The sequence below is a fragment of the Magnolia sinica genome, chromosome 12 (genome assembly GCF_029962835.1).
Source record: "Magnolia sinica isolate HGM2019 chromosome 12, MsV1, whole genome shotgun sequence".
Classification (NCBI taxonomy): Eukaryota; Viridiplantae; Streptophyta; class Magnoliopsida; order Magnoliales; family Magnoliaceae; genus Magnolia; species Magnolia sinica.
In genome coordinates this window covers 67,727,554-67,751,258 of record NC_080584.1, presented here as the reverse complement: position 1 = coordinate 67,751,258, position 23,705 = coordinate 67,727,554, and the positions used below count along the sequence as shown (strand labels likewise).

Sequence of the window (23,705 nt, the reverse complement as noted above, 5' to 3'; positions counted from 1 at the left end):
TCACATCCGCTTTGTGCAATTTTCATGATAATGGTTTTGTAAAGTGATCATCAGTCAAGTTTACATCAAGTGTCAATTGATCTATCATCTTTGAACATACTTGTAAAAAAAGGTCCTCTTGTAATGATGTTCGGTTTTCACAATAATGGTACAATGAAATGCCTCCAATATACAACATTGTTTAGTATTAGCATTTGCTTATGTAGGCTTGCTTTACTTTTCATATAGAATATATTGCCATCTTGTCTTTAGAATTTCATCAGTATGCTTTTACTTATGCCTTTGCAAGGGTTGACCAAATTGGCGCATCATTAGCTTTTTGATTCCATGTTCTTCACTGTCTTTGTCTTCTAGAAACAGATTCATTTCCAATAGCTGATAAGCTATTCCGAAATAAAATTTGGGTTGGAACAGTCGAAGGTCAGCGATAGTTCCTCATTAATTCTAAGCTTCCATTTGCAAATGATGTTATGATTCATGTTGATTAGAATTGTTAACAGGTCTTCCTGTCTATTTCATTGAGCCTCATCATCTGGCTAAATTCTTCTGGAGAGGACAGTTTTATGGAGAGTGATGATTTCAAGTGTTTTTTGTTCTTTAGTCGTGCAGCACTTGAATTGCTTCTTCGAGCCGGCAAGAAACCAAATATAATCCATTGCCATGACAGGCAGACAACATTTGTTGTATGCACTGGCAACAGTTAGAATTTCACTAGTTCCTTTTCATAAATAATTTCTAATGTTTTTCCCCCCCTCTAATAAGTAAACTTGGCTTCTCAGGGACCACTCTATTGGGATTTGTATGCTCCTAGAGGTTTGAATACAGCTAGAATTTGCTTTACATGCCATAATTTTGAGTATCAGGGGACAGCACCTGCTTCAGAGTTGGCATCCTGTGGCTTTGATGTTCACCAGCTGAGTAGACATGATAGGATGCAGGACAATGCATCACATGATAGCATTAATCTAATTAAGTTAATTGATTTCAATGGTTCATTTGAATTATGAAAAAGGAATCTCTCTCTCTCTCTCTCTCTCTCTCTCTCTCTCTCTCTCTCTATCTCTCTGCCCTGATTTCGCTCAAAAATATGATAACATGGGGGCTGAAATGGCTGACCTTGTTCAGGTGATACCTCTTACCACTAACTCCATCTCCAATGCATTTTGAACTTGCTCCTCTTTCTAGACTGTTAACATGCCACACAGATTTTTGTACCTGAGTCCATCACACAGCTAACTTCCTTTCTGAATGTAGGGGGTTTGATTGGATTACCGCATCGGATAGAGAAATTTGATTCTTCAAAAGGGTACAAAATATCAACTTATGTATATTGGTGGATTCGTCAGGTGAGGCTGTGGTTTCCTTTGTCATAGCAAACCAAATAAATATCTGCAGATGCCAATTTTATTTTTATTTATTTATTTATTTTAATTATGCGATATAGAAAAGATTCACATACACACTAGAAAATGCTGTGATATGGCTATTTTAAAATTGTCGGATAGAAATGCTGAATTTCTCTTACAAGAAGTTATGACGATGCCAATATTAGGGTAAGTGAATTGAGAATGTCAACCACACTCTAATTTAATTAAATGTGTCACTGATTTATATGCTAGGAATGTAGTCACAATGTTTTGAGTTATCAATTTCAGCTGATCTTTCTAGAAGATTCTTATAATATATGCTTCATGATTTGCATTTCAAACACAGTTTTGTTTATCATAAATCTAAACCACTAACGTTCAGGTTTCCATCTCCTTTTATTGTTATTGCATGGAGACTTTAGCATGAATAATCCATTATTTTGTATTCCTCCTTTTCCCGGTTTTCCTTGTGTATGTCAAATTGCATGCTGAACAACTTTCTAATTACTACTACTCATAATCCTTTCCATCTACAATTTTTGAAAGGGAAATGATCGCCTAAAATTGGTTGAATGTTATGGTTCTTTTACTTTTGACGGTTGTTTCTACTTTTCCCTTTGAAAATATGGAACATCGTCGAGGAAAAATCCCTTTGAAAATATGTCACTTAAAAATGAGTTCTCCATATTAGTTAACAGTAATCATTGTATCGGAGATTTTGGTAAGAATTGAAAATAATATCGATTTTTAAGTTTTGCAAAATTGGTAATATCAGTGATGGAAATTGGGTATTGGGTGTTGCTCAGTAGAAAGAGTACCTGAGAATTTCATGGGAAGGATTTTTTTTGTTTTCCAAGAAGGTGGGAGCACACCACCTGAATCTGTATAGATTGAAAAATGGATTGTACAACCAGATAGGTGGGCAGTACAAAAAAGGGGCCATGCCACACCTAACTAAATGAAAACATATACAATACTGAAAAGCCAAAACCTGAAAAAGGCCTAAACCTGAACAGAGGACATATAGCTAAACTCACTGGCCGCTCAGAACAGTGGCCACAGCTGCACAAGAGCCAGAATATATAATCATCAAGAATCAGTACTTCCAAACTGGGCTGCGACTAATGATCCGCAACAACTTCAGCGGCTTGGAAATTCTTCCCCATGCGTCTCTCCCAAGCATGGAGCTGGCAAGCGGATAAGAAGCAGAAATTGCACCATTAATCCAGCAGCCACTAGTTTTTCAGCAGCCTTCTTGCTGCTTTATACACACACACACACACACACACACACACACAAACTAAAGCCACCCTGCTAAATCAGCACCAGCAGGCAACCAGGAAGTCATCAGGCAGATTATCCAAACACCTAAGAATCTTTGTTCAGTCATTAATTTATTTATTTTTGTATATTCACATGTCCTTATTCTGTCATGATTTGATTTGTTTTTACAACTAATTGATGACATTACCTTCTCAATTAGGCATAAATCTATGTTTGTGTGTAGGTCAAGGGCATTGAGTACAGAGTATAACTCTCTCCCAAACGAATCTTCCCAACCATTTGACTGTGATTGAGATGAATTTGTGTAAGCTATCACTCCTCATATCTCTTTCCCTTTGTTCCATTTAACATGATTCTCTGATTCATATGTAGTTTTTCTCATAGATGACATTGCTAACTCGAAGAGGTTAAAACCTCTTAAAATCCCTCATTGAGTTGATTTTATCTAGTTTTCTTAATCATAAGAAGCATATGATTGATTGATGTCTTTGGTTTCATTGCATGGTCTCGAGAGCTGATGCGAATCCTACGCAATTGAGGAATTCATGGTTTCTACACGATTGATGACAAGCTTGACATGCACAAGCTGGTGCTTTTGTTCCACCAGCCTTTATGTGTGCACATTCTTATTGCTTATTTTCTAGTTGCATGATCTATGACATTGTTTCTAAGCTAGGAACAGCCACATGCCATTTCTTCTTTTCCTTCTTATATTTATGTCACTTCTTCTGACATAGGGAAAAGAGGTAAAAATAACAAATTGAGAAGTCATTTCTAGTTCTGCCTTTTCAGAGACCTATGGATAGAACTTCTCTCGATTGGTAGCTGTGGCGAGGCAAGAAGGCGGGTGTCCATTCTATCATGTCCATGTTATCAATAATAATAAACACATGGGGCTGTCTGTCCCGCTGGAAATTTAATTTCCATTGGATGGGTTAGGTGTTTTGTGCTTGTTACCTCTTGCTGTTGGGATGGCGACCCGTTTTAAAGTCCAAAAGCTGATAACCCACAACCCATGAAATAAAATAATCCGTTTGCCTTCACGGAAAGGACTGAGTTGTGAGAAAAATGAAGCTCAGATCCAGCATCATCATCGCTGTGCTCGTTCTTCTCCATGTAGCCCACCTAAATTCATCAGCATTTAATGGTTTGAAACTCTTATTATTATTATCTTTTTAATCTTCTCCTTTTGTTGTGTTTAGTTGTACCAAAAATAATTAAATTTCATGATATCTGGTGCAACCAAATGCACCCTTTATTGCCTTTTATATTTGTCTACCAAGCTAAAGCGCTCCACCTTATCATCTCCTATTGTCTCTTTCATTATTGCTTTACCTTATTCTGGTTCTACCGCCAAATGAATGGATGGTGTAGATATATTAAATACATTATGACGGGCCCCACAGAACTTTGATATTCTTTCCATCGTTCATTCCATTATGGACTGAAGACTGACGGGCTCTTCTGCATGCGTACATACACCAGCAAGGACGCTGGTGTGTGGTACAGCAGCTAATCCTCTTCCAGCGTCATGATGAACTGCATAAATTTAGGCATAGGCAACAAATTCAAAGGTTCAGATTGTTCTTTTAGAGAATTTTGGGCAGTGGACATTGTAAGACATATGGTATGTTCTAGACTGAGTAATGCTACGGGGATTGTCTCTTCTATTCCTACGCATGTGGGACGAACGTAATGTGTGTATGAAATCTGATCAGTCCATCAACATCATCCCAAAAATCAACTATCCAAACCCAAGTGGACAACACCGCACAGAAAATGGGAATGGGACGCACACCATTGAAACCTTCCTAGGCCCACCAATGTTTTGGATTAGGCTAATCTTTGATTGATCCCTCCATCCAGGATGCACTCACCTTATAATGAACGGTTTAGATGTCATGTAAATGTTGCAGTGGGCCCAAAAAGGTCAATTTTAATGACGGACATCCATTCCACTGTTTCATATCTTGCAGCCTACTGGTATTTGTATCAGCCTGATTTTTGGATTCTATGTCCTCATAAGTTGGGTGCAACTGGTGGAAATCGAACATTACAATGGGCCCTCAAACGGGAGGGGGAGGTGACATGTTTCGCTAGTGCAGGCGAATGCTTTTAACGAATCCCCCCAGCATTACTCTTCCATACCAACGACCCGGCCACCTTCGAAAAGGGAGCAGATGTCTATGAGCCTGGAGAGCGGATTAGGTGAGACCCCCGCCTCACCCAAGACAGTGCGGCCCTTGCCATAGAGCCTACTTCAATGTATGTATTATGTATTCATGCAGTCCATTTTTCCAGATCATTTTTGGGCATTATTTAAAAAATAAAATAGATCCAATTATCAAGTGGACCATACCAAAAGAAACAGTGGTGATTAACTGTCCTACCATTAAAAACTTCTTTAGACAGACCGTAATGTTTTTGTAGTGATTATCTACCGTTGAATAAATTGAAAAGGTCACATAAGACTGGATGAAAGGAAAAAAAATAAAATTATATCAACTTGATCCCAAACTTTTTAAGTCATTAATCGTCAATCGATACTGTTTTCTATTGTGTGGTCCACCTGATAATTGCATCTGTTTTATTTTCCAGATAATATAATAAAATAATCTGGAAAAAATGTATGGACGGCAGATACATTATACATAGATGAAGGTGACCCCACAGTTAGGGCCATCTTACGATCTTCGAATTAAGCAGTTTATTCTGATATTTGGGCAGCCAGTTTGGCGGATACAAATATGATGGAAACTCAGATGACATGTTAAAAATAGAAAAACTTAATGGTTAATACTTTGATCATGTATGTAGGTGGAGATATGATCAGTTTCGTAAACAGTTGAATAAAAGTGGGTTTTTAGAGTGATCAGGGGGTAGAACATGTATATCGTTAGATTCAAGTGACTTATTCCCATATGTAAATTCCTTATATTTTAGTTTTGATGGTGGGTTAAACATATTCATAGTTGATGAGCAAGATAAACGGATCGAAATCTTAATTCAATACGTGTACGAGCGGATGTAGAGATCAGGTAGTTAGTTTACTATAATCGGGTGGTCCAAACTCAAAATGAATGATTAAATATCTTTACGTAGCGGTGAATAGTTGACTAAATGGTTGGTTATGATGGACTAGTGAGAATACTTGGATATATGATAATCTTGTCTTAAAATCAACGGTCGGATGACTTGATCTCTGGTTAGAGAATATATGTAAGGTTAAGATTGACCAAATTAGTAGTATAGACGTGTACATACTAAGTTAAATTTCATGGTAATACTCAAGAATTTTCAAAACTTGGGTATTGAAAAGTTTGGGGTGTTACAGAAATTGAATAAAGTAGAAAAAGAAAAAGAGAGAAAGGAAGAAAATATTAGAAAAGAAGGAACTAGAGTTAAGATAACCCTAGCTCTAATACAATACTTGTCACGCCCCAAAATTCAGATACAGATTGTGCACCCTCAAACCCAAGTTACAACACATGACTTGTACACCATGTATACTAAAACTATTCATTTATACCATTTTCCAGAGGCTTAGTTAAAATATACACTAAGTTTTCAAATATAAATCTTCAGTAAAATTTCTCACATTCATTTATTTCAATCACATATTCATATATCTACCATCACGATCATTTATAGGCATTCAATTCGTATATTGAACATTCACAAAAGTTAAGTTTAGTACCACAACCTACCCATTTGAGGCTTCATTAAACCATTTACTAGTAAAAGCTTTAATTATTCATAACATTCAATTATTGAAATTTAATATTCATAACATTCAATTATTGAAATTAAAATCTGTTCAAAGACATAATTAAATGAATAACATGAGTTCAATTAGATATGTTAGTGATTTAACATATTCAACTCATTTTCATCAAGATAGGGCAATAGCCCTTGTGAATCATCCACTGATTCACCTTCCTATTCTGAAACTTGAGTAGTTGTTTCATTGTCAACTAATTCTGTACGGTTTTCCATCAATAAAACATCAACTAGTCATGCCTAGTGAGTGAACCCATCATGGTTCATGCACATCATAATTAAAATAAAAATGCATGAATGTCATGAGATGCATAGATGTGTGAATGCATCAAGTGAGTTGATCAGTCCACTTGCTTGAGTTGAATATCATCAACCTGCATCTTCCCCCTTTTGGGGTAGGCTTCTACCATCTTTGTAGGCTTTCACATATTGTTAGCATCTAGGAATGGTCCCCTAAATCACTTGGTACATTAAATACATATATGTCATCTAGGGAGTGCCCTCAGGTATTCAGTATAGTTGTGCAATGCATGACATGGATGCATGAAAATGATTTTGTATCGTGTAAACAATTGTCACGTATATAACAGTACATGTCATTTTAATTTTAAGCAAACAAGCATTCAATACAAGGAATCACAATTAGGGAAAACAATGATATAACTAATTTAATTAATAACAATAGAGAAGAAACATGTTGGGATTACTCACAAATATTTTGGTGATTTAAATTGTATGACGTTACCCAAAATCAATCAAGTAACAACCACCTAAATACATAACATAATCAAATATATTTATGTTTTCAGTAGTTTATATAATCTGTTTCATCTTGTTGATCACCTAATTTAGGACCCACATGAGGAATCTAACCATTAATTTGAATTCCTTTAACTTCCATTCTTAACATGTGATTATGGATGGTCATTCTTCACTGTAGGGCCCACTTGATTTAACCTATGGTGATCTGACCACACTAACATTTTAAGATGATTGAGGGTCATTATTACTTTACATTACACATTAAAATATTAAAATTTACAAATCAAACAAAATGTTCCAATGGATTGTCATTGATCGAACTGTACCATCGATACACCCAGTGATCCATTTTGATGCTTAGGATCAAATGACCTGTTCAGATCTATCTTAATACATTCCTCCGACCTCACCCGCAATCAGTGGTAAGAGTTGATCCCTCAATCTCTCTCTCCACCAAGAATGTCTCTACCAACTTAACTATTGATTTTTTTAATTAAAAATAAAATTATTTAACTAGTTATTTTAGTTCTAAGTGCACTAAAATTCAGAGTCCTTAGGATATTGTTTTGGAGAAAATTGTTATCAGGGATAGAATAACTCATTAATCTCTTTTATTAAGAAGACCCCAATTGCAAATAAAATGGTGTCCCAATGGACGACGAAAGTACATATATGCATTAACACAGCGAATAAACTCAACACGAACACATTGGCTTCAAGCAACTAAATTATTGAATCCTGTAGGCTCATCAAGCCCCGAGCTAGAAATGAAATTGTATATGGACATTGTGTCTTTGCGAACATTAGACTTTTTGTAAGCTGTGTTTGAACCATCACCTGTTCGAGCATCAAGCTGAGTGCTAGGTTGTCTCACTCACCTGGCTTCAGTAGTAGAGATAGTAATCTGATTGGTAGAGCTGATTATAACACTGGCTGAAGATTTATCTGATCCAACCATTGCCCTTGCCACGAAAAATCCTGGTTGCGTAGGCTGCGGAAGATTCATAGATTCACTTCCCAGCATGACAACAACCGTCGACATGGTGGGCCTATCTGCCGCATCTTCTTGAACACATAATAGTCCAATGTGGATCCATCTAAAAACTTCATTTTTTGGGCATGTCCCCACTAAAAAAGGATCAACCATCTCCATAGCTCTTCCATCACACCATAATCTCCATGTCTGCAATGGAGTGCTATATCTTAATACTATGTTCGTCATCAGAAACCCCGAAAGAAGGGGAAAAAAAAGTTCATTGCAACAAGAGAGAAACCAACATAAGTGAGGAGACTCTGAGCATGTTCAGGGAGATTGAGACTGGTGTTTCTTTTTCCGCTTACAATCTCTAGCAGTAGAACTCCAAAGCTATACACATCAGACTTCACAGAAAATAGCCCTCCCATTGCATACTCTGGTGCCATGTATCCACTGTGGAAATAAAATGATCATAAAAGACTAGAAGCATTAACTTTGTGTTTAGATGCACTATCAAATTGAATTGCAATTACTAATCTAGTGAAGTAGAAATAACCATACTAAACTTTATAATTCTTGTTGGGGCCAGGGTCCAAATTGCAATTACTTTAAAATTAAATGCAATTTGAGTACTAATTATCCAATATGAATGCTAGGTAACATCATTAATCTTTGTCTTTCATTCTTGACAAAACTGAATTTTCATGAGTAAATTCAATTGTGCATCCATACATAGACTAGAATGTCCAAGCATTATCTTGAATAGAGGAACTGTGAGCTGAGCAGCAGGAAGCTTGCATATTTTCATAATGATCACTCAGTCACTCACCTGGGGCCTGCATACGTACGCATAGATGGACTAATTCTCATGCGACTAAGCAAGGTTTTAATTGTAATATGGCATGCATTTCTCAAGTAAAAAATGGAAATGAACTTACTATGTTCCAACCACTCTATTGGTATTGACCTCGCTTTGATTTCCACCAAAAATCCTGGCCATTCCAAAGTCAGATATCTTTGGGTTCATCTTATCGTCCAGAAGAACATTGCTAGCTTTCATATCCCTGTGAATGATTCTGAGTCTCGAGTCCTCGTGGAGATAAAGAAGGCCCCGTGCAATTCCACCAACAATGGTATGGCGTCTTTCCCAATCTAATTCTACCCGCTTGATTGGATCTACATTGAGAGAAAATAGCAAAAATTGTATAAAATATTTCTGGTTATTTTAAGCTACATATCTTAGAAAGAGAGAGTTAGGGTGGCAACAAAATGTTTCGGGATCAGCCTAAGCCCAGTGTGTTTATTAGTTAGGTGGATTGTCTGGCCCAGGGCCAACCCTCACAACTGATCAACGGACCTGCATCTAGTTCAAACTCTGTCCCCATTAAAGAATGTTGTGAAATTAGGGCTCTGGCACCACTTATTTATTTGGTCAGTATAGCGAAATAGCTTCTGGAAAACTAAAATGACCCAGATCCTAGACAAGGGTGACCTAGAAGACTGTAACTCAAAGTAACTAGGGTTCGGCCAAAGAGTGCTAATTTTGTGAGTGTGCATTTAATGGTGCACAAGCAAGCCTTAATAAATAAATAAATAAAATCAGTCATCAATATGCTCACTTATGCCTATCATACTGATTGGTAATAGTAAAAGTCACACCATTAGTTAGTACAACGCAAATGAAAAGGGTCCAGATAATATAAACTACTAGGGATCCATGGGGCTAAAATCCGTATACACAATGGTTGAGATCATTGATTAGTATGGGTGTTTACGGTTTTCCATCCACTGGGGTACCATGGAAGAATTGGCTTCAACCAGTGTACTTGGCCCTTGTGTTCGAGTGGCAATTGGCCCTTGTTTTCTTCTCACTTCTCTTATGAAACAATAGCATGCATTTGACAAGTTTATAATGGTCACAGGTAGATTGGACACTACAGCTGCGTTTGGATGCAGGAACGAATTGAAATGCAATCTTCTAGGTCTACTTACTCATAATGGGTACAAGGAAACATAATTAATTCTTGTCATTTCCTATTTGACTAAATTGAATGTTTTGAGATTCAATTCATCCGTGCAACCGGTGTGTTTCTAAGTTTGTGAATTTTATAGAACTTAAGCGAAGAAGGAACATACCAAAGAGAAAGACATCAAGGCTAGTGTTAGGCATGTATTCATAGACGAGCAGCTTTTCTCCTCTCTCTATACAACAATATAAGAGCCTCACTAGATTCCTGTGCTGAAGTTTGGCAATCAAGGTAACTTCATTCTTTAATTCTTCTAGGCCTTGCCCTGAACTCCTTGAAAGCCTCTTAACTGCTATTTCCTTCCCATCAGGAAGCAAACCCTGAAAATTTTCCAATGCAATAGTTACTAATTTAGAGAACATATTGGCTTTTAGTTTCGATGAATGGGCCATGGTTCAGTGATCTGATTGAACTTGAACAGGACTATGCACGAAGTCCTCAGTATTGGAAGATCCTAGACCTCCATTGGGACTTTCTCTGTTGGAAAGTCAATTGCCTACTGCTGTTTTTTCTTCCCAACTGTCTACTCTTTCGAGACTTACTAAACAGTTCGGATATCCTCATCTGGGATACTTTTGGTGCATACTCCCCACAATGGGGACAAAATATCATTGTTTTGATCATTGAACCATGGAGCTCACTTGAAAAAACTGAAATATTTAGCGTTGGCATTGTATTTAATACTTTGTTCCAATCTTACCTTGTAGACAGGGCCAAATCCACCTTGTCCAAGCTTATTTCCTTCTGAGAAGTCATTTGTAGCTGCTTGTATTGTAGCTAAGTCGATCATGGGAAGTTCTTGAGCATGCACTTCATCATGTCCTTCCATACTTGCATGCAAGAACTCCGGATCGACTGGAGAATCCAAACCGTGTAACAGACCTTGCTGGCTTTTCTCTTCCACTGAATGAAAATTGAGGATGCGTTAGTAGATCTTTGGATAGTCCATCACTAGGCCTGTCATTAGGACCTGTGGGTACCTTTTGGATTGTCCATCATTTACCTATCTATGCCTCGCTCTGGATACATGTTCTTATGATCAAGTGGTTCATCACATTCATCATACCCAAATATAGTAAGTGCATGATGCAAAGGAGAGGAGTAGGTGATTGCCCTTTTCCTATATGATGATCCGTGAATCCATAAACAACCTTAATCGCAATATTTTCTCTAAAAATAAGAATATTGTTGTGAATAAGAATGAATTGTTGTTTTCAACATTCCTGATGTGACTTATATAAGCATGACATTCATGACTACTAATTCAAAATGTCTAAACCAATTCAAACTTATAAACCACCTTTAGCTAATCCAAAACGGACTTTAAAACAAGATAGGATACTCAAAACCCTAAATTGAAGAAAAAATAGCAACTGCAAAACTTACTAAAAATATAAGTTTTAAATTAAAGTAGAACTTTGTCCTTGAGAACAACCTTTTTTCAAGATATTTGCAGGCCAATTGACTTTTTGAGAGCCATTGCGCACTAGGGCAGATGCATTTCTTCTGGCACGTCATTCGGCTCATAGGTAGTTATCCAAGGAGATATTATAATACGTGCGATATTGATAATTAGACATAAATTTATGTCTGTTGGAATTTATAATGTTCATTATGGCCTTTTGTTCTTTTCAGTCTTGGCTCTTATGATCCTGGCCCTTCATGAAGTTGCCAGTGGCTTGTTCTACATATGTTTTCGAGGGATAAAAATACATATATAGATCCAATGGTTAGAGGGTCTTCATTGGTTGGCCCCCTTGATAATGGATGGAATAATAATAATAATAATAATAATAATAATAATAATAATGGTCACCTCTACAGTTTTGAAGAAGAAAATTGAATGCCATAAGTTTTGCATTAGGTATTCAGGCGGGTTCCTCTACTAAGTCCTCGCAGAATATGGTTATTCTATAAGCGCTGGGCGTGGAGCCTACCAGGGTGTGTGAATCGCATCCCAGCCGCTACATTATGTTAGCCCAACAATGAAACTTGAATGCCTCAAAAGTCGATCATGATGTTGCCTATCGTTCAAATTTGGAACTGATCTTGAGATGGTTGTCCTATTGTTTTGTTGGACCCTTCTGCAGTGTTGAGTGCATGTCATCCAAACCACAAATTGCATGAGGCAAATATGATGATGAGATGCCCAAAAATATGATCTATTCAATAATTAGGTGGGCCATAGCATAGATCAGGTTTGGAAGTTGTAGAAATTGGGGCCTATATATCTGGTAGTTATGCATTTTGGATACTGTATTTGAATTACCAGAGATTAGAGGCACTTTGCATGGCATGAGATCATTGTTGAATCCCCACCCATTCAATAATTAATTAAAAAAAAATAATATTCGTGGCTCACTATTGATGGTTGGATAAGCCATATTTTTTTGTGGGCATCCAACTTTCATTATCATGGTGTCACAGCTCCATAGGACAGGTTGGATGTTACAAACACACACCTCGATGGGCCATACCACAACGGTTTGCAGAGGAACTGGCATTATCTGTATTTTGCGTGAAGGTGGCCATGTACAATAGGACCTGACAGAGGGATGACCTGTGTTATGCGATATTTCAGTCAGGTGGGCCATAATTAAATGGCCAAGGACAATGGAAGGGCATGTGCAGGTGAAGTAAAACGTCATCTCTCAACTTTGTATTCAACAGGAGAGCATGGGAAGAACTATGCTTCCATATGATTACCATTCACGTGGAATCCATGGGCGAGATCAGAACCGTTCATTTAATTGGGGTAATAGTGGGCATCACAGATACCAAGTATCACACTGTTTCTAGTATTGAAATACTTAAGGCAAGTCGGCAATGTCTCATTTTGGGTGAGAGAGAGAGAGAGAGTTCATTAGATTACATGTGATGATCTAATCTGGAAATTTTGGTCCGTGCGAACAAATGGAGGAAACTAGGCGGATGCACTATTCTGATAATTATACACGTTTGCCACATGTAAAACACACAACATTGTAGAGAGGGATGGAGATTGGATCTCTTCCCTCCATCGGGAGCTATTGGTTTCTTTGGATTTTGGAGTTTACCTTTGTGTAATTTCTTACTTGCCTGACTATAGAGGTAGATACAAGAACCAAAGATAATAAATGCTGAAACCGTTGCCACAATAGCGATGATCAGAGCCGTTGCTAGCTTCCTGCGTTTCTCTGTAGCAACAGCAAACCCAAGGATTAGTATAATATTTTTGCTGTGGTTAAATTTAAAATTTGGTAATGTGATAAATACCGCATGCCTGAATTGAATGTGCAACTCAATTCAATCTGAACTATTAGAACCCCAAGCGTTGAGATAGGCAGCTACGTTACATGTGATTCAAACTGAATAACATTAGTCACTTATTCAGCCACTCACACAATGTTTAAAATAATTCGGTAATTATTAGAGAGTAGAGTTTGTCCTTTAAAAATGGGTTTCACCCGTGACTTGTGTACATAAAAACTTTTCAATACAGATAAATGAGAAATAGAAAGGAAATTCTTATAGTTGATTGACTACAGAGAACAATTGCAGTGCACCTTTTTAAATAGAGAACTTTATTTGATACTTGAACTGAATCTAGCACGTGAGGGTAGACTCGAATCATAAATAGAGTCAACAACTACTTGATTATTACTGCGGATTATACTATGAAATGTAAATGTTGATTACACTATGGAATATAATTAACTGATAATGCTAAGGAATATAAGATAATTGAAAGATAAATTTAATTTAGTTTGTTTGGTTAGTATAAGACATTTTCTTCTAATAACTTCCCTTACTATTTATAATCTTAAGTTGATTATTTAGATGGTTTCCACATTCTGTCGCTTATTATAACTGTAACTACTTACTTTCCTTATTCCTAAACCTACCATATGTCCTGATAAGTACTTCAACATGACTATTTTTCACTCTGCCACTCTCTCTTAGTTGATGATGTGGTCTATTCGATAAATACTAGCCGTATTGTCATAAAATCCTCTCTCTATATATCCCTAAAGATCTTCAAATGCACCAAGAAATTGTTCCCGATTAATGTAAACTCTCTTGAATGACTCTTGTATGAACTGACAAAAATAAGGACAAACATTGCCCACCACGTCGCTTCACCTTTTAGTAAAAGGTAAAAGCAATGTATGACTCCTCATAAATGCGACCATCCTTCAAACCACGTGACAATGTTTCAGCTACCGCTGCTAATTGCGATAATCCCGAATGTCGATTATGACTTCCAATTTTCAAATAAAGAGCAATTCCCAATGGTGATGAATGCATAATCATCATACCAAACGAGAAACTAATGATGCCCTAGTTAATACACTGAATTTTCAGCCTATATATACTTCATTTTAAAACATTCTCCCACCTCTCATGTTCTTCCTTATTCTTTTGTCTTTTGAAACTTTGAACTAATATTCTCTTTCCTGTAATGGTGGTCTCCTCATCTTCTACTCCAACTTTCCAACAAGACGATCGGATAATTGTCTTAGATAGCCTCTTCAAAAAGTTTGCTAATGAAATTATCTTCAAATTACCAATTAGAGATTACTAGTACTGCTTGGGACCATCTTTCTTTTCTGGAGTCGAACTTGACTAAATTTGCTTGCTGGATCCCTTGTTCCCTATCTGTCCTAGCAAAGCAATACAGGTTCGATCCAAATCTGTCCCAAAATCCTCTAACTTTATAAATAATCCAATATCCTGGCCAAAACCTCTACCAAAATGGGACAATTGGTTCAACCGCATCGCCGTCCAACATGAAATGTCTTGGAGAGAATCTGGCCTTTATGAATGTATTAAACTATCTCTATATGATTATCCATCAGATCCTCCTCTTCTTATAATATTGTCATCATTTTGGAGCCCATCCGCCAATACATTGTTCCTTGGATGTGGTCCTATGAGTCCAACATTTTTGGACATTACTACTCTCAGCCAAATTCTTTCCTTCAGCAAGGCAATCTTCCTAGGCTTTGCTCAAAAGGAATAAAGGCACTTCACAATAAGACCGACAAGGCTTATTCTCACATCATGAAAATGTATCGTAAACATGAAGGCTGAGTTGAGTATGAAGAACACACAACCTTTTTATTACTCTGGCTCTGTTGTCATTTATTCTGTGTAAATGCTCTAGATCCGGATCATTAATAAGTACCTTCAACTGGCCGAAGCACTCGCATAAGGTCAAAAAGTTGTCCTTGCACCTTTTGTAGTTGGTCACCTATACAAAAGCATCTCTGAAATAACTACCAAAGGTCTATATCTTGGCGGATGACCACTATGGTTTCTCCAGATGTGGATCTATGAATTTTCCCACATACTTTTATACATTATCTTATTCCTTCCGATATTGTTTATACTCCTTATGGTCACTATACCATTCATTTTTCTCAGGAGATCCATAAATTCTCCAGTTAATGGACTCCTTATTCTTTCAACTGTACATTCTCCAGTTATATGTAGTCCTTATTATTTCCCTTCAATATAGGTAAACTTGCTAAACTTTTACCCCTTTCTGTCTCAAAGAATTTGACCCAGCTTCGTCAACCAACCGTTATAAGGATACTGATGAACAATAAACTTCTTAGATGCTTCCCACCTAAGAAAGCTACCACATATGTATGGATCTTTCTTATGATAGTACCATAGATACTGTTAAAAATGCCAACTAGAATCAACCAGTATTATCCGAATTTACTTGCTCACCAATTTCGTCTTGTTTAATGCATTCTCTATTCATTTACTCAGAAAACTTGCAATCAACCCCCTTTCTCTCAGCCGGTTGTCGATCAAATCGATATCTACCGCTCCATTCATTCTACTTTCTAGTTTACCAACATGGCTTTTAAGCTTTTCAGCTTTCCAAACCAACCACAAATAATTGATACTTTCTTTGATCGATGGGAGAACCATTATAAGCGACTGCTTAATAAATCTCCTAAGCTCATCACTGCTCAGCTTTATTTCTCAATAGAGTTGCAATAAAAGAAGAGAGCGATATCCCAATTGGCCACGACTTCCAGTCAAAAATAAATAAGTCGAATAATATGCCTGTCAATATTACAACTGCAACAACTCCAATGACCAAGACAACTTTGAAACCAAAACCTCAAAAAGTTGTGGTGAAATGACCTGTTCTACACAAATCTCCACATCGATCATCTCCATCCACTCCCAGAAGGATTCTCGATTAGGTGATTCCTCTCGGTCCAAGTCTACAATTACCTACTCTAGCCTTTCCTCTCACTGGTTCAATTCCACAACCACCATCAGTGAGTTGGCCAATGCCAATTACAACGCGTTGACGAAAGTAATCAGGTACTTCCTCCGCTGACAGTGTCTTCTTTTGAAATATATTTCAAAATCAAATATTGGTAGGCGTCTCTGTTGAGACTACCTCAAAGAAATTGAGTAAGGCCTCAAACATCACAAAAATTCTCATTACAATCAATGCTAGAATAACTGGAGGCAAGACCGGGAGAGATGAAACAATTCTATAGAAGTTTTAGATCAAGCTGATATTTATGTTTTTCCTCCAACCTAGTTGTGACCTTATTAATAGGAAGGTTACAATAGTGGGCATCATTGTCCTGACTACTCTCTGTGGTATGGTCCAATGCAAGTTTGGATCTGCCTAATTTTTTTGCTCATGTCCTAAAATGATCCCCCTAGAAGGAATGAAGGATGTGAATATAATACATACACCATGATAAAGCCCACACAACTTGGCCACGCCAACACACCACCTAGGTTAGCGGTCCGTGGCACATCACTCAAGAGAACGGATTAGGCCTCAACCAAGATGGTGGCCCTAATGGTGGGGTTACCGTGGGGCCCACCTTGATGTATGTATTATGTATCCATGCCATCGATCTGTTATTCCAAATCATTTTATAACATTATCCAAATAAAAATAAAAAATTGAAACAGATCCAATTACCAAGTGCACCGTATAATAGGAAACAGTGTTGGCCATTAATAGGCCACAAAAATTCTGGATCAAGATATTATTTGTTTTATCCCTTCATACAGGCTTTATTAGACATTGTCAATAGATTGGATAATAAATAAACACTAGGAAAATATTAATGTGAGCCCTAAGATGTTTTTAATAATAGGACGGTCAATCACCACTGTTTTTTTATGGTATGGCACACATGACAATTGGATCAACTTCATTTTTGAAATAATGCCCTAAAATGTTCCAGGAAAAACGATGGGCGACGTGGATACATAATACATATATATAAAGGTGACCCCCACGGTAATCCCACGTACGGTAAGGGCCGCACCGTGTTGGTTGAGGCCGTGTGGTCTCACCTAATGCGCTCTCGTCACTCAATCCGCTTCAGACGAGGCGCAGCTTCGGTTGATCCGTAACTGTAGGGTCCTCTGTGATGTATGCCCCTCACATCCACACCATGCATTACTTTTGAAACCTCATTTTAGATGATTCAAAAAATGAAGCAGATCCAGAAAGCTTTTGTAGAACACAAATTTTTTAATTGTTTATTCCACCGTTTCCTCATTTAATATCCACCTGACATGCCTTAAAATAATTTTTCAAAACGAATGGATATAAGACACACATCACAGTGGGCCCACCGTCAGGCATCCCATCGACAACGGTGGATCCGGCCATCCAGAAAAGTCGCGCCCGCCACTCTCAATCAAAGTTTTAATCTTCACAAGACTCATCGGTTATTGACCATTCGATTTTGATTGAGACTGTAACTTTGAACTTGTACAACTGCCATGTCGCATCTTGAAGAAAATACGGAAAAAGGCATATGCCCGCACCATACGCGGTGTGGAAAAACTTGCAGGCACACGTGCAAGGACTGTCACTCTCATCTGAGAGCGGATTGCATGTGCCGACACCTTTTTAATAAAGATTTTAATAAGCTACTTTACTAACCAAGCAATTATCACAGGAGTTCGGTTGTCGTGAGCCCCACCATGATATGAGTTCACGACTGCCCACTATGTGGGTCATGCTATGTTAGGCCTAGGGCCCAAAAATTAGCACCATCCACCGTCTGCGGGTCCCATCATCCATCTCATAAAATAGATGGATGGTGTGGATATAACACAAACAATATGTTGGGGCCCACAGCAGTTTGCCAGGTCAACGTACCACGGAAATCGATGGTGTGTCACACTAGGCAATCCGCGTTCCTCCGGTCAGGTGCGCGACACGACGTAGAAATCGGATTGCATGCTGAGAGCGTACTGCGTAAACACTGTTGGGTCCACCGTGAATGTATCTGGTCTGTCCACGCCGTCCATCCATTTTTTCATCTTATTTTAGGGGTTGAGACCAAAATTTAAGTATACCCAAAGATCAAGTGTACCATACCATTGGAAACAGTTGGAATAATGATTTCCACCGTTGAAACCTTTATAGGGCCCACAGTGATGTTTCTTTCTCATCCAACCTGTTCATAAGATCACAAAAACATGGATGTAGGGAAAAGAAAAATACAAGCTTGATCCAAAACTTTTGTTACCCATTGGAAATTTTCAATGGTAGATGTTCAATTCACACTGTTTCCTGTGGTGTAGTCTAATTTAGGTTTAGATATACTTCATTTTTGGTCTAAAGCCCTAAAATTATCCTATAAAATGTCCCACAAATCACCTAAAGTGTCCTACTATTTTGATAGTACTGATGCCCTGCACGAGGATGGCAGGGTATCACAAGTTCGAATATTCACCCGTCATCCTTATATGCTTCAATAATCAAAATTAAAATAGTACTCAAGAATTGTTAGTGGGTCCTATTTGAAAAATCTGATGAAAATGACCTAGGGATGAATGTGATGAGGTCGATCACCGTCTTCCTCAAGGATAACTATTTCGAATCCATGGAGCTTCTCTGAACTCCACATAAAATTTTCAAATTCACGAGGAAAGAAAGCAAGAAAATAAAAATAAATTCTAATAAATTTCTAAATTGATTGATGAATAAAAAAAAATATTTGACAACCCTTTAAATAGGTATACCAAGTAATGAGAGGGAAAGCAGAATCAAACTATAACTAAAACTACTAGAATTCGGAACTTACTATAAGTAGTAAACTAGTTTACTAGACGGTCGTGATGTCAACTAGTCTGCAAGGTTTTCTGCCAAAAATAGTAAGTGTCTTATTTGGCTTCACCTAATTATTCTAAGCACTTCTAAATCCCAATGGATGAAGAGTTATAAACAAACTAAAACTTACTATTTATAGTAAAACTGAAATTAAAATAGGGAAACGACCGTCGATCTGGTTGTATTTCGCAAATCCGGCTTGCGCAACCTGGCATAGTGGAGTTGGGTAGCTAAAGTAGCTCGTTCTACCCCAAAATCATATATTTTACGTCCGATAACTCATTCCGGATTACGAGATACGTCCAATTTAAGGTCCGACGGTTCAAATCACTTCTGTTGTTGACCGGGCCTTTTTTGATCCATCTTGGCCAAAAAACTGTCCGCGACCCACTTTAAATTAGAAAATTGCATCATTTGCATCTTGAATTTACAAGATGTTCATACAGAAACGTGTATGTTGTAGAAAATATTATTCATCCGCCCATCAATATCCACTATTCACTAAGTTGGGCGTGTAGAACAGTAGCACCACAAAAATAGTAGGCCCCATGATCAAGATCAACGTTCTTGAAAGTCATGACAATATGATCAACAGATATGGCATACTTGTATATTGAGTCAAACCATCAATTGTCGGTTGCTTCCATTTATGTGGCCGAACTTATGCGCATAACAATCTAATTTTTGTCCCAAAAAATCTCCGTCGTGGGGCCTACTATTTTGATAGCACTGATGCACTGCACAAGGATGGAAGGTACCACAAGTTTGAATATTCACCGGCAATCCATACATGCTTGAATAATCAAAATTAGAATAGTACTCAAGAGTTGTTAGTGGGTCCCATTTGAAAAATCCTATTAAAATTGCATCATTTGCATCTTGTAGATGCAAAATGTTACACGGAAATGTTGTACCTTCATTGATAGTGCTCTCCTTATCGCCAATACGTCACTTGTGTAGAAAATATGATTCATCCAAAAGTGTGCCGGCTACTGCTGAAATGAAGGGATCGCAAGCAGCCTGACTCTATGTATGGGTGTAGCCCCACCTAAATATCGAATTTTTAACTTATGGTGAACACCCTTGATGATCATGCTCATGGGGCAGGCTACCTAATCGACTCCAGTGCTTAATTGACCTGGCGACCCAGATTGACTCATATGGTCTTGAATTGAGCTGTGACTCAAACTGGATTGAGGGTAAATGGGATCGCCTCACCTGTGTTGGGAGTGACAAGCCCTAAACTGTAAATTCTAGTTGTTCTAAATTCTCATAAGTGAGATTAATGAAATACAGTTTTTCTCATTCTTTGGGTATCTATCCCACTTGAAACTCACCTACTTCCATTTTTCCTTTCCATGAGCGAGCGCCGGGTAGTCCAAGTCAACTTGGATGACTCATACAGGATTCACCGGCGTCTAAAAAGCATGATTATCCTATTGAAACGAATGGACGGAAAATAGTCTGACTTAATGTATGGGTGTGCTCCCACCCAAGGTGTGCATGGCAGCCTTCATTGCTGAAGTCAATGGACAGCCGATGACCTGAATGGATGTGGTTCGCGCCTAATGAGTGGGTTTATCATTGGTGGGCTTTCTGGTGCGCCCCACCTTCTGCACTACTGGGAAATTCCACCCAAGTGACACGCAACGGAAATAAAGTATTGTATATGAAATAGGGTATGAAAGAAATATTGACACGCAACGGCCGTTTTATAATCTGAACAGCTTAGAAACGATGCTTACCAGCAGTAGGGGCAGTAGTTGGAGGTCGAGGTGGAGGTGGATGTGGAGGTGGAGCGGCTGGTGTAACGGCAGCTGAAGATTCATAAAAGGGGTAGACCTCGAACCTCAAAATACAATTTGCACCGAGAATTCGCCCACCTATCTTTCCATCACAGCACACCGGAATCTTAGAAATGGCATCTCTCAGGCATGCGATGCAATCTTCATTTGTTAAATCCTGGGTGCACTGCACAAGTCCATATATTGTCTGATTGACCGTAGAATTAGCCTCTCCAGTTGCAAATTTCGGAACCGAAGGATCGAACGCGGCCACAGAAGAAATATTATTCATCAAACTGCTCAGTGTCGCGCTAAACTGTTGTGGGTCTGACGAATTACCCGTATTCCACATATACAGCTCTATGGAATTATATGTGGGATTGTATACAGATTTGAATCTATGGTCTGAGTAACGCAACGTACAGTTCTCATACCATATGACTGCATCTCTCGTCATGTGGCACTTCTGTTGGATTTCTTGACAGGCCTGGTTGACGCAGGTGTTGCAGAGGTCACTAGTGATATCTCCTCTGCAGAGGAAGAGGCCCTGGACAATTTCCGCATCATCGCCCTTGGTATCGTAGAAGTACTTGATGAAGCGAGCGTTGTTAGTTATAACGGAAAAAAGCTGGTTGAGGTTAGTTTTGAAGGTGCTGTTAGCAGTGTAATTAGCTCTAGTTGAGCAGATATGGTAGAGATGTTGGGCATGAGAAAGGGTAGGGAAGAGTAGAAGAAGAAAGTAAGTTAGATGGAGGTGGAAATCCAACGGCTTTGAGCGGAAGTTACGCATCTCTTCTTCGTTGGTTTGTATGAAGAGAAAAGAGAGTATAAAATCTGAGTGCAAGGAAACTTGTTTAAAAACGTATTTCATATGGGAGTGCGGATCATCAGTTTCTTGGAAACAACGAGTGGCTGACTTTTGTTCCACATCATTGTATTGCCACGTCAGCAGTTTTTTTAAATATATTAAAAAATTATATTTCTAAAAAAATCTAACAAAAACGGTAACTTCTAATGACGCTTTCAATTATATATATATATATATATATATATATATATATATATATATATATATATATATATATATATATATTAATTTTTTAATTTTTATTCTTCGTACTTCTCTTAAATCTTTTTTCTTATCGACTCTTCAATTTCTTTCTGATTTCAATTGTAGCTTCGATTAGAAGATAATTTTTTGTAAAACGGTCATTTTGCAATTACAAAAGGGGGATTTATAGCCCCTCCTTCCTCTCTCTGCCTATCTCTCTCGCATGCTCTGCACACTGAATCATGTCGGAGTTTTGACACGCTACCCGTAGATAGCTGATATCTAGGCATTAATGCCTCTTTCAACCCTTCTACCCTCCATGATTTACTGCATTTTATAGGTGTGTGTGTATATATATAGGGAAAATGTACTATGTGCTCGGCCTCACGATAAGCTCCCCTGAGGTCGAGCTTTGTGGGCCCCACCGTGATGTGTGTCGACCATCAACACCATGCATTTGATGTGGATATCCCAAAAATCAGCCGTATACGGAACTCAGGTGGGCCATACCATCTAAAATCATGTGAAGACATCGTTAAAACATATAAAAGCACTTGGTGGGGCCCACCTGAGTTTTGAATGCTGCTGAAACTTGGTCTAAACCCTCATCCAAGTGGGACACACATAATGGATGGGCTGGATTTGCAAACCATATCTTGGTGGGCCCAAAAAATAATTATGAATGTTTTAATGATGCACGGCTCCTCCCCACTTCTGTATGTGGTGTGGCCCACACAAGTCACGGATTGACTTGATTTTTGAGACCTAGGCCCACGATGGAATGGTGCATCTGACTGATGGGGTAGATGTTCAAAACGCATCACGGTGGGGCCCACATAGCTCGACCTCATGGGACGGACTCGTGAGGTCGACCGCATAGTACCTTTTCCCTATATATATATATATATATATATATATATATATATATATATATATATATATATATATATTTCAAAACTCTACATGTCCCTTTCCTCTTTACCCTTCTGGGATAGTTCACCGCCTATCTTTGAAGTGACAGTGACTCATCCACCTCACAGACGTATAACTTGAACGGCCTAGATTCATCTAAATACAAAAAGGAATACTCAAGGGCCTTATAATGGGATGTGGATTACCTGCCAAAGCCCTTCCCATGAACTTGCTGTAAGGTTCAAAAGTGGCCCGAACTCGCCCGATTGCTGACCAGGTCGGGTTCGGATTGGACATGTTGGCCTAGTGACCGGGGCGAACTTGGTTCGGGCTGGGTGTGGCTAGTGACCGGGCTAGGTCGAGCCGGGTTAAGCCCAGTTCGACTCAGATCGACTCGTGTACACCCCTACTTGCAATGCCTGCATCAACCAGGCGACTCAAGATATCAAACAGAAGTGTCCCAACAGGAGAGAAGCAGTCATATGGTATGATATCTGTATGTTGCTTTACTCAGACCATAACTTCCAATCCGTGTATGATCCATCAATCAATTCGGTAGCGTTAATGTGAAGACAACACAATATATCATACCCACGACAATTTAACCAAACACTCTGAATGGTCTATTGAAAAATCTTTCTTCAAAGGTCGCATTT

General features: G+C 38.3%; 1 protein-coding gene and 1 long non-coding RNA gene across 4 annotated transcripts; one reads left to right on the top strand and one right to left on the bottom strand.

The window, feature by feature from the left end:
• Positions 1-1,028: 1,028 nt before the first annotated feature.
• Positions 1,029-3,919, top strand: LOC131221578 (uncharacterized). Of its 2 annotated transcripts, XR_009159433.1 has the most exons (3): positions 1,029-1,125; positions 1,255-1,346; positions 2,875-3,919. It is a non-coding gene; the product is annotated as an uncharacterized LOC131221578 (long non-coding RNA). The 2 variants fall into 2 exon arrangements; XR_009159432.1 differs by having other exon boundaries at positions 1,051-1,346.
• Positions 3,920-7,769: 3,850 nt separating this feature from the next.
• On the bottom strand, positions 7,770-22,000 carry LOC131221577 (cysteine-rich receptor-like protein kinase 15). 2 transcript variants are annotated; one of them, XM_058216859.1, is made up of 7 exons: positions 21,048-21,993; positions 13,253-13,372; positions 10,897-11,099; positions 10,306-10,516; positions 9,108-9,345; positions 8,472-8,622; positions 7,770-8,376 (listed from the first exon to the last, which is right to left on the bottom strand). In XM_058216859.1, the coding sequence occupies exons 1-7, from the start codon at positions 21,955-21,957 to the stop codon at positions 8,068-8,070; spliced, it is 2,142 nt and encodes a 713-aa protein (XP_058072842.1). In that variant the 5' UTR covers positions 21,958-21,993; the 3' UTR covers positions 7,770-8,067. The 2 variants fall into 2 exon arrangements, with proteins under 2 accessions (XP_058072842.1, XP_058072843.1); XM_058216860.1 differs by lacking the exons at positions 10,306-10,516; positions 10,897-11,099 and having other exon boundaries at positions 21,048-22,000.
• Between the last annotated feature and the right edge of the window lie 1,705 nt (positions 22,001-23,705).

Excerpts from the sequence above, each read along its gene's own strand:
- LOC131221577 (XM_058216859.1), bottom strand. The coding sequence starts at position 21,957 with ATGAAATACGTTTTTAAACAAGTTTCCTTGCACTCAGATTTTATACTC. Across the intron at positions 10,517-10,896 it reads GATTTGGCCCTGTCTACAAG|GGTTTGCTTCCTGATGGGAA; the intron begins GTAAGATTGGAA and ends GAAAATTTTCAG. Across the intron at positions 8,377-8,471 it reads CTCAGAGTCTCCTCACTTAT|ACATGGAGATTATGGTGTGA; the intron begins GTTGGTTTCTCT and ends ACTCCATTGCAG.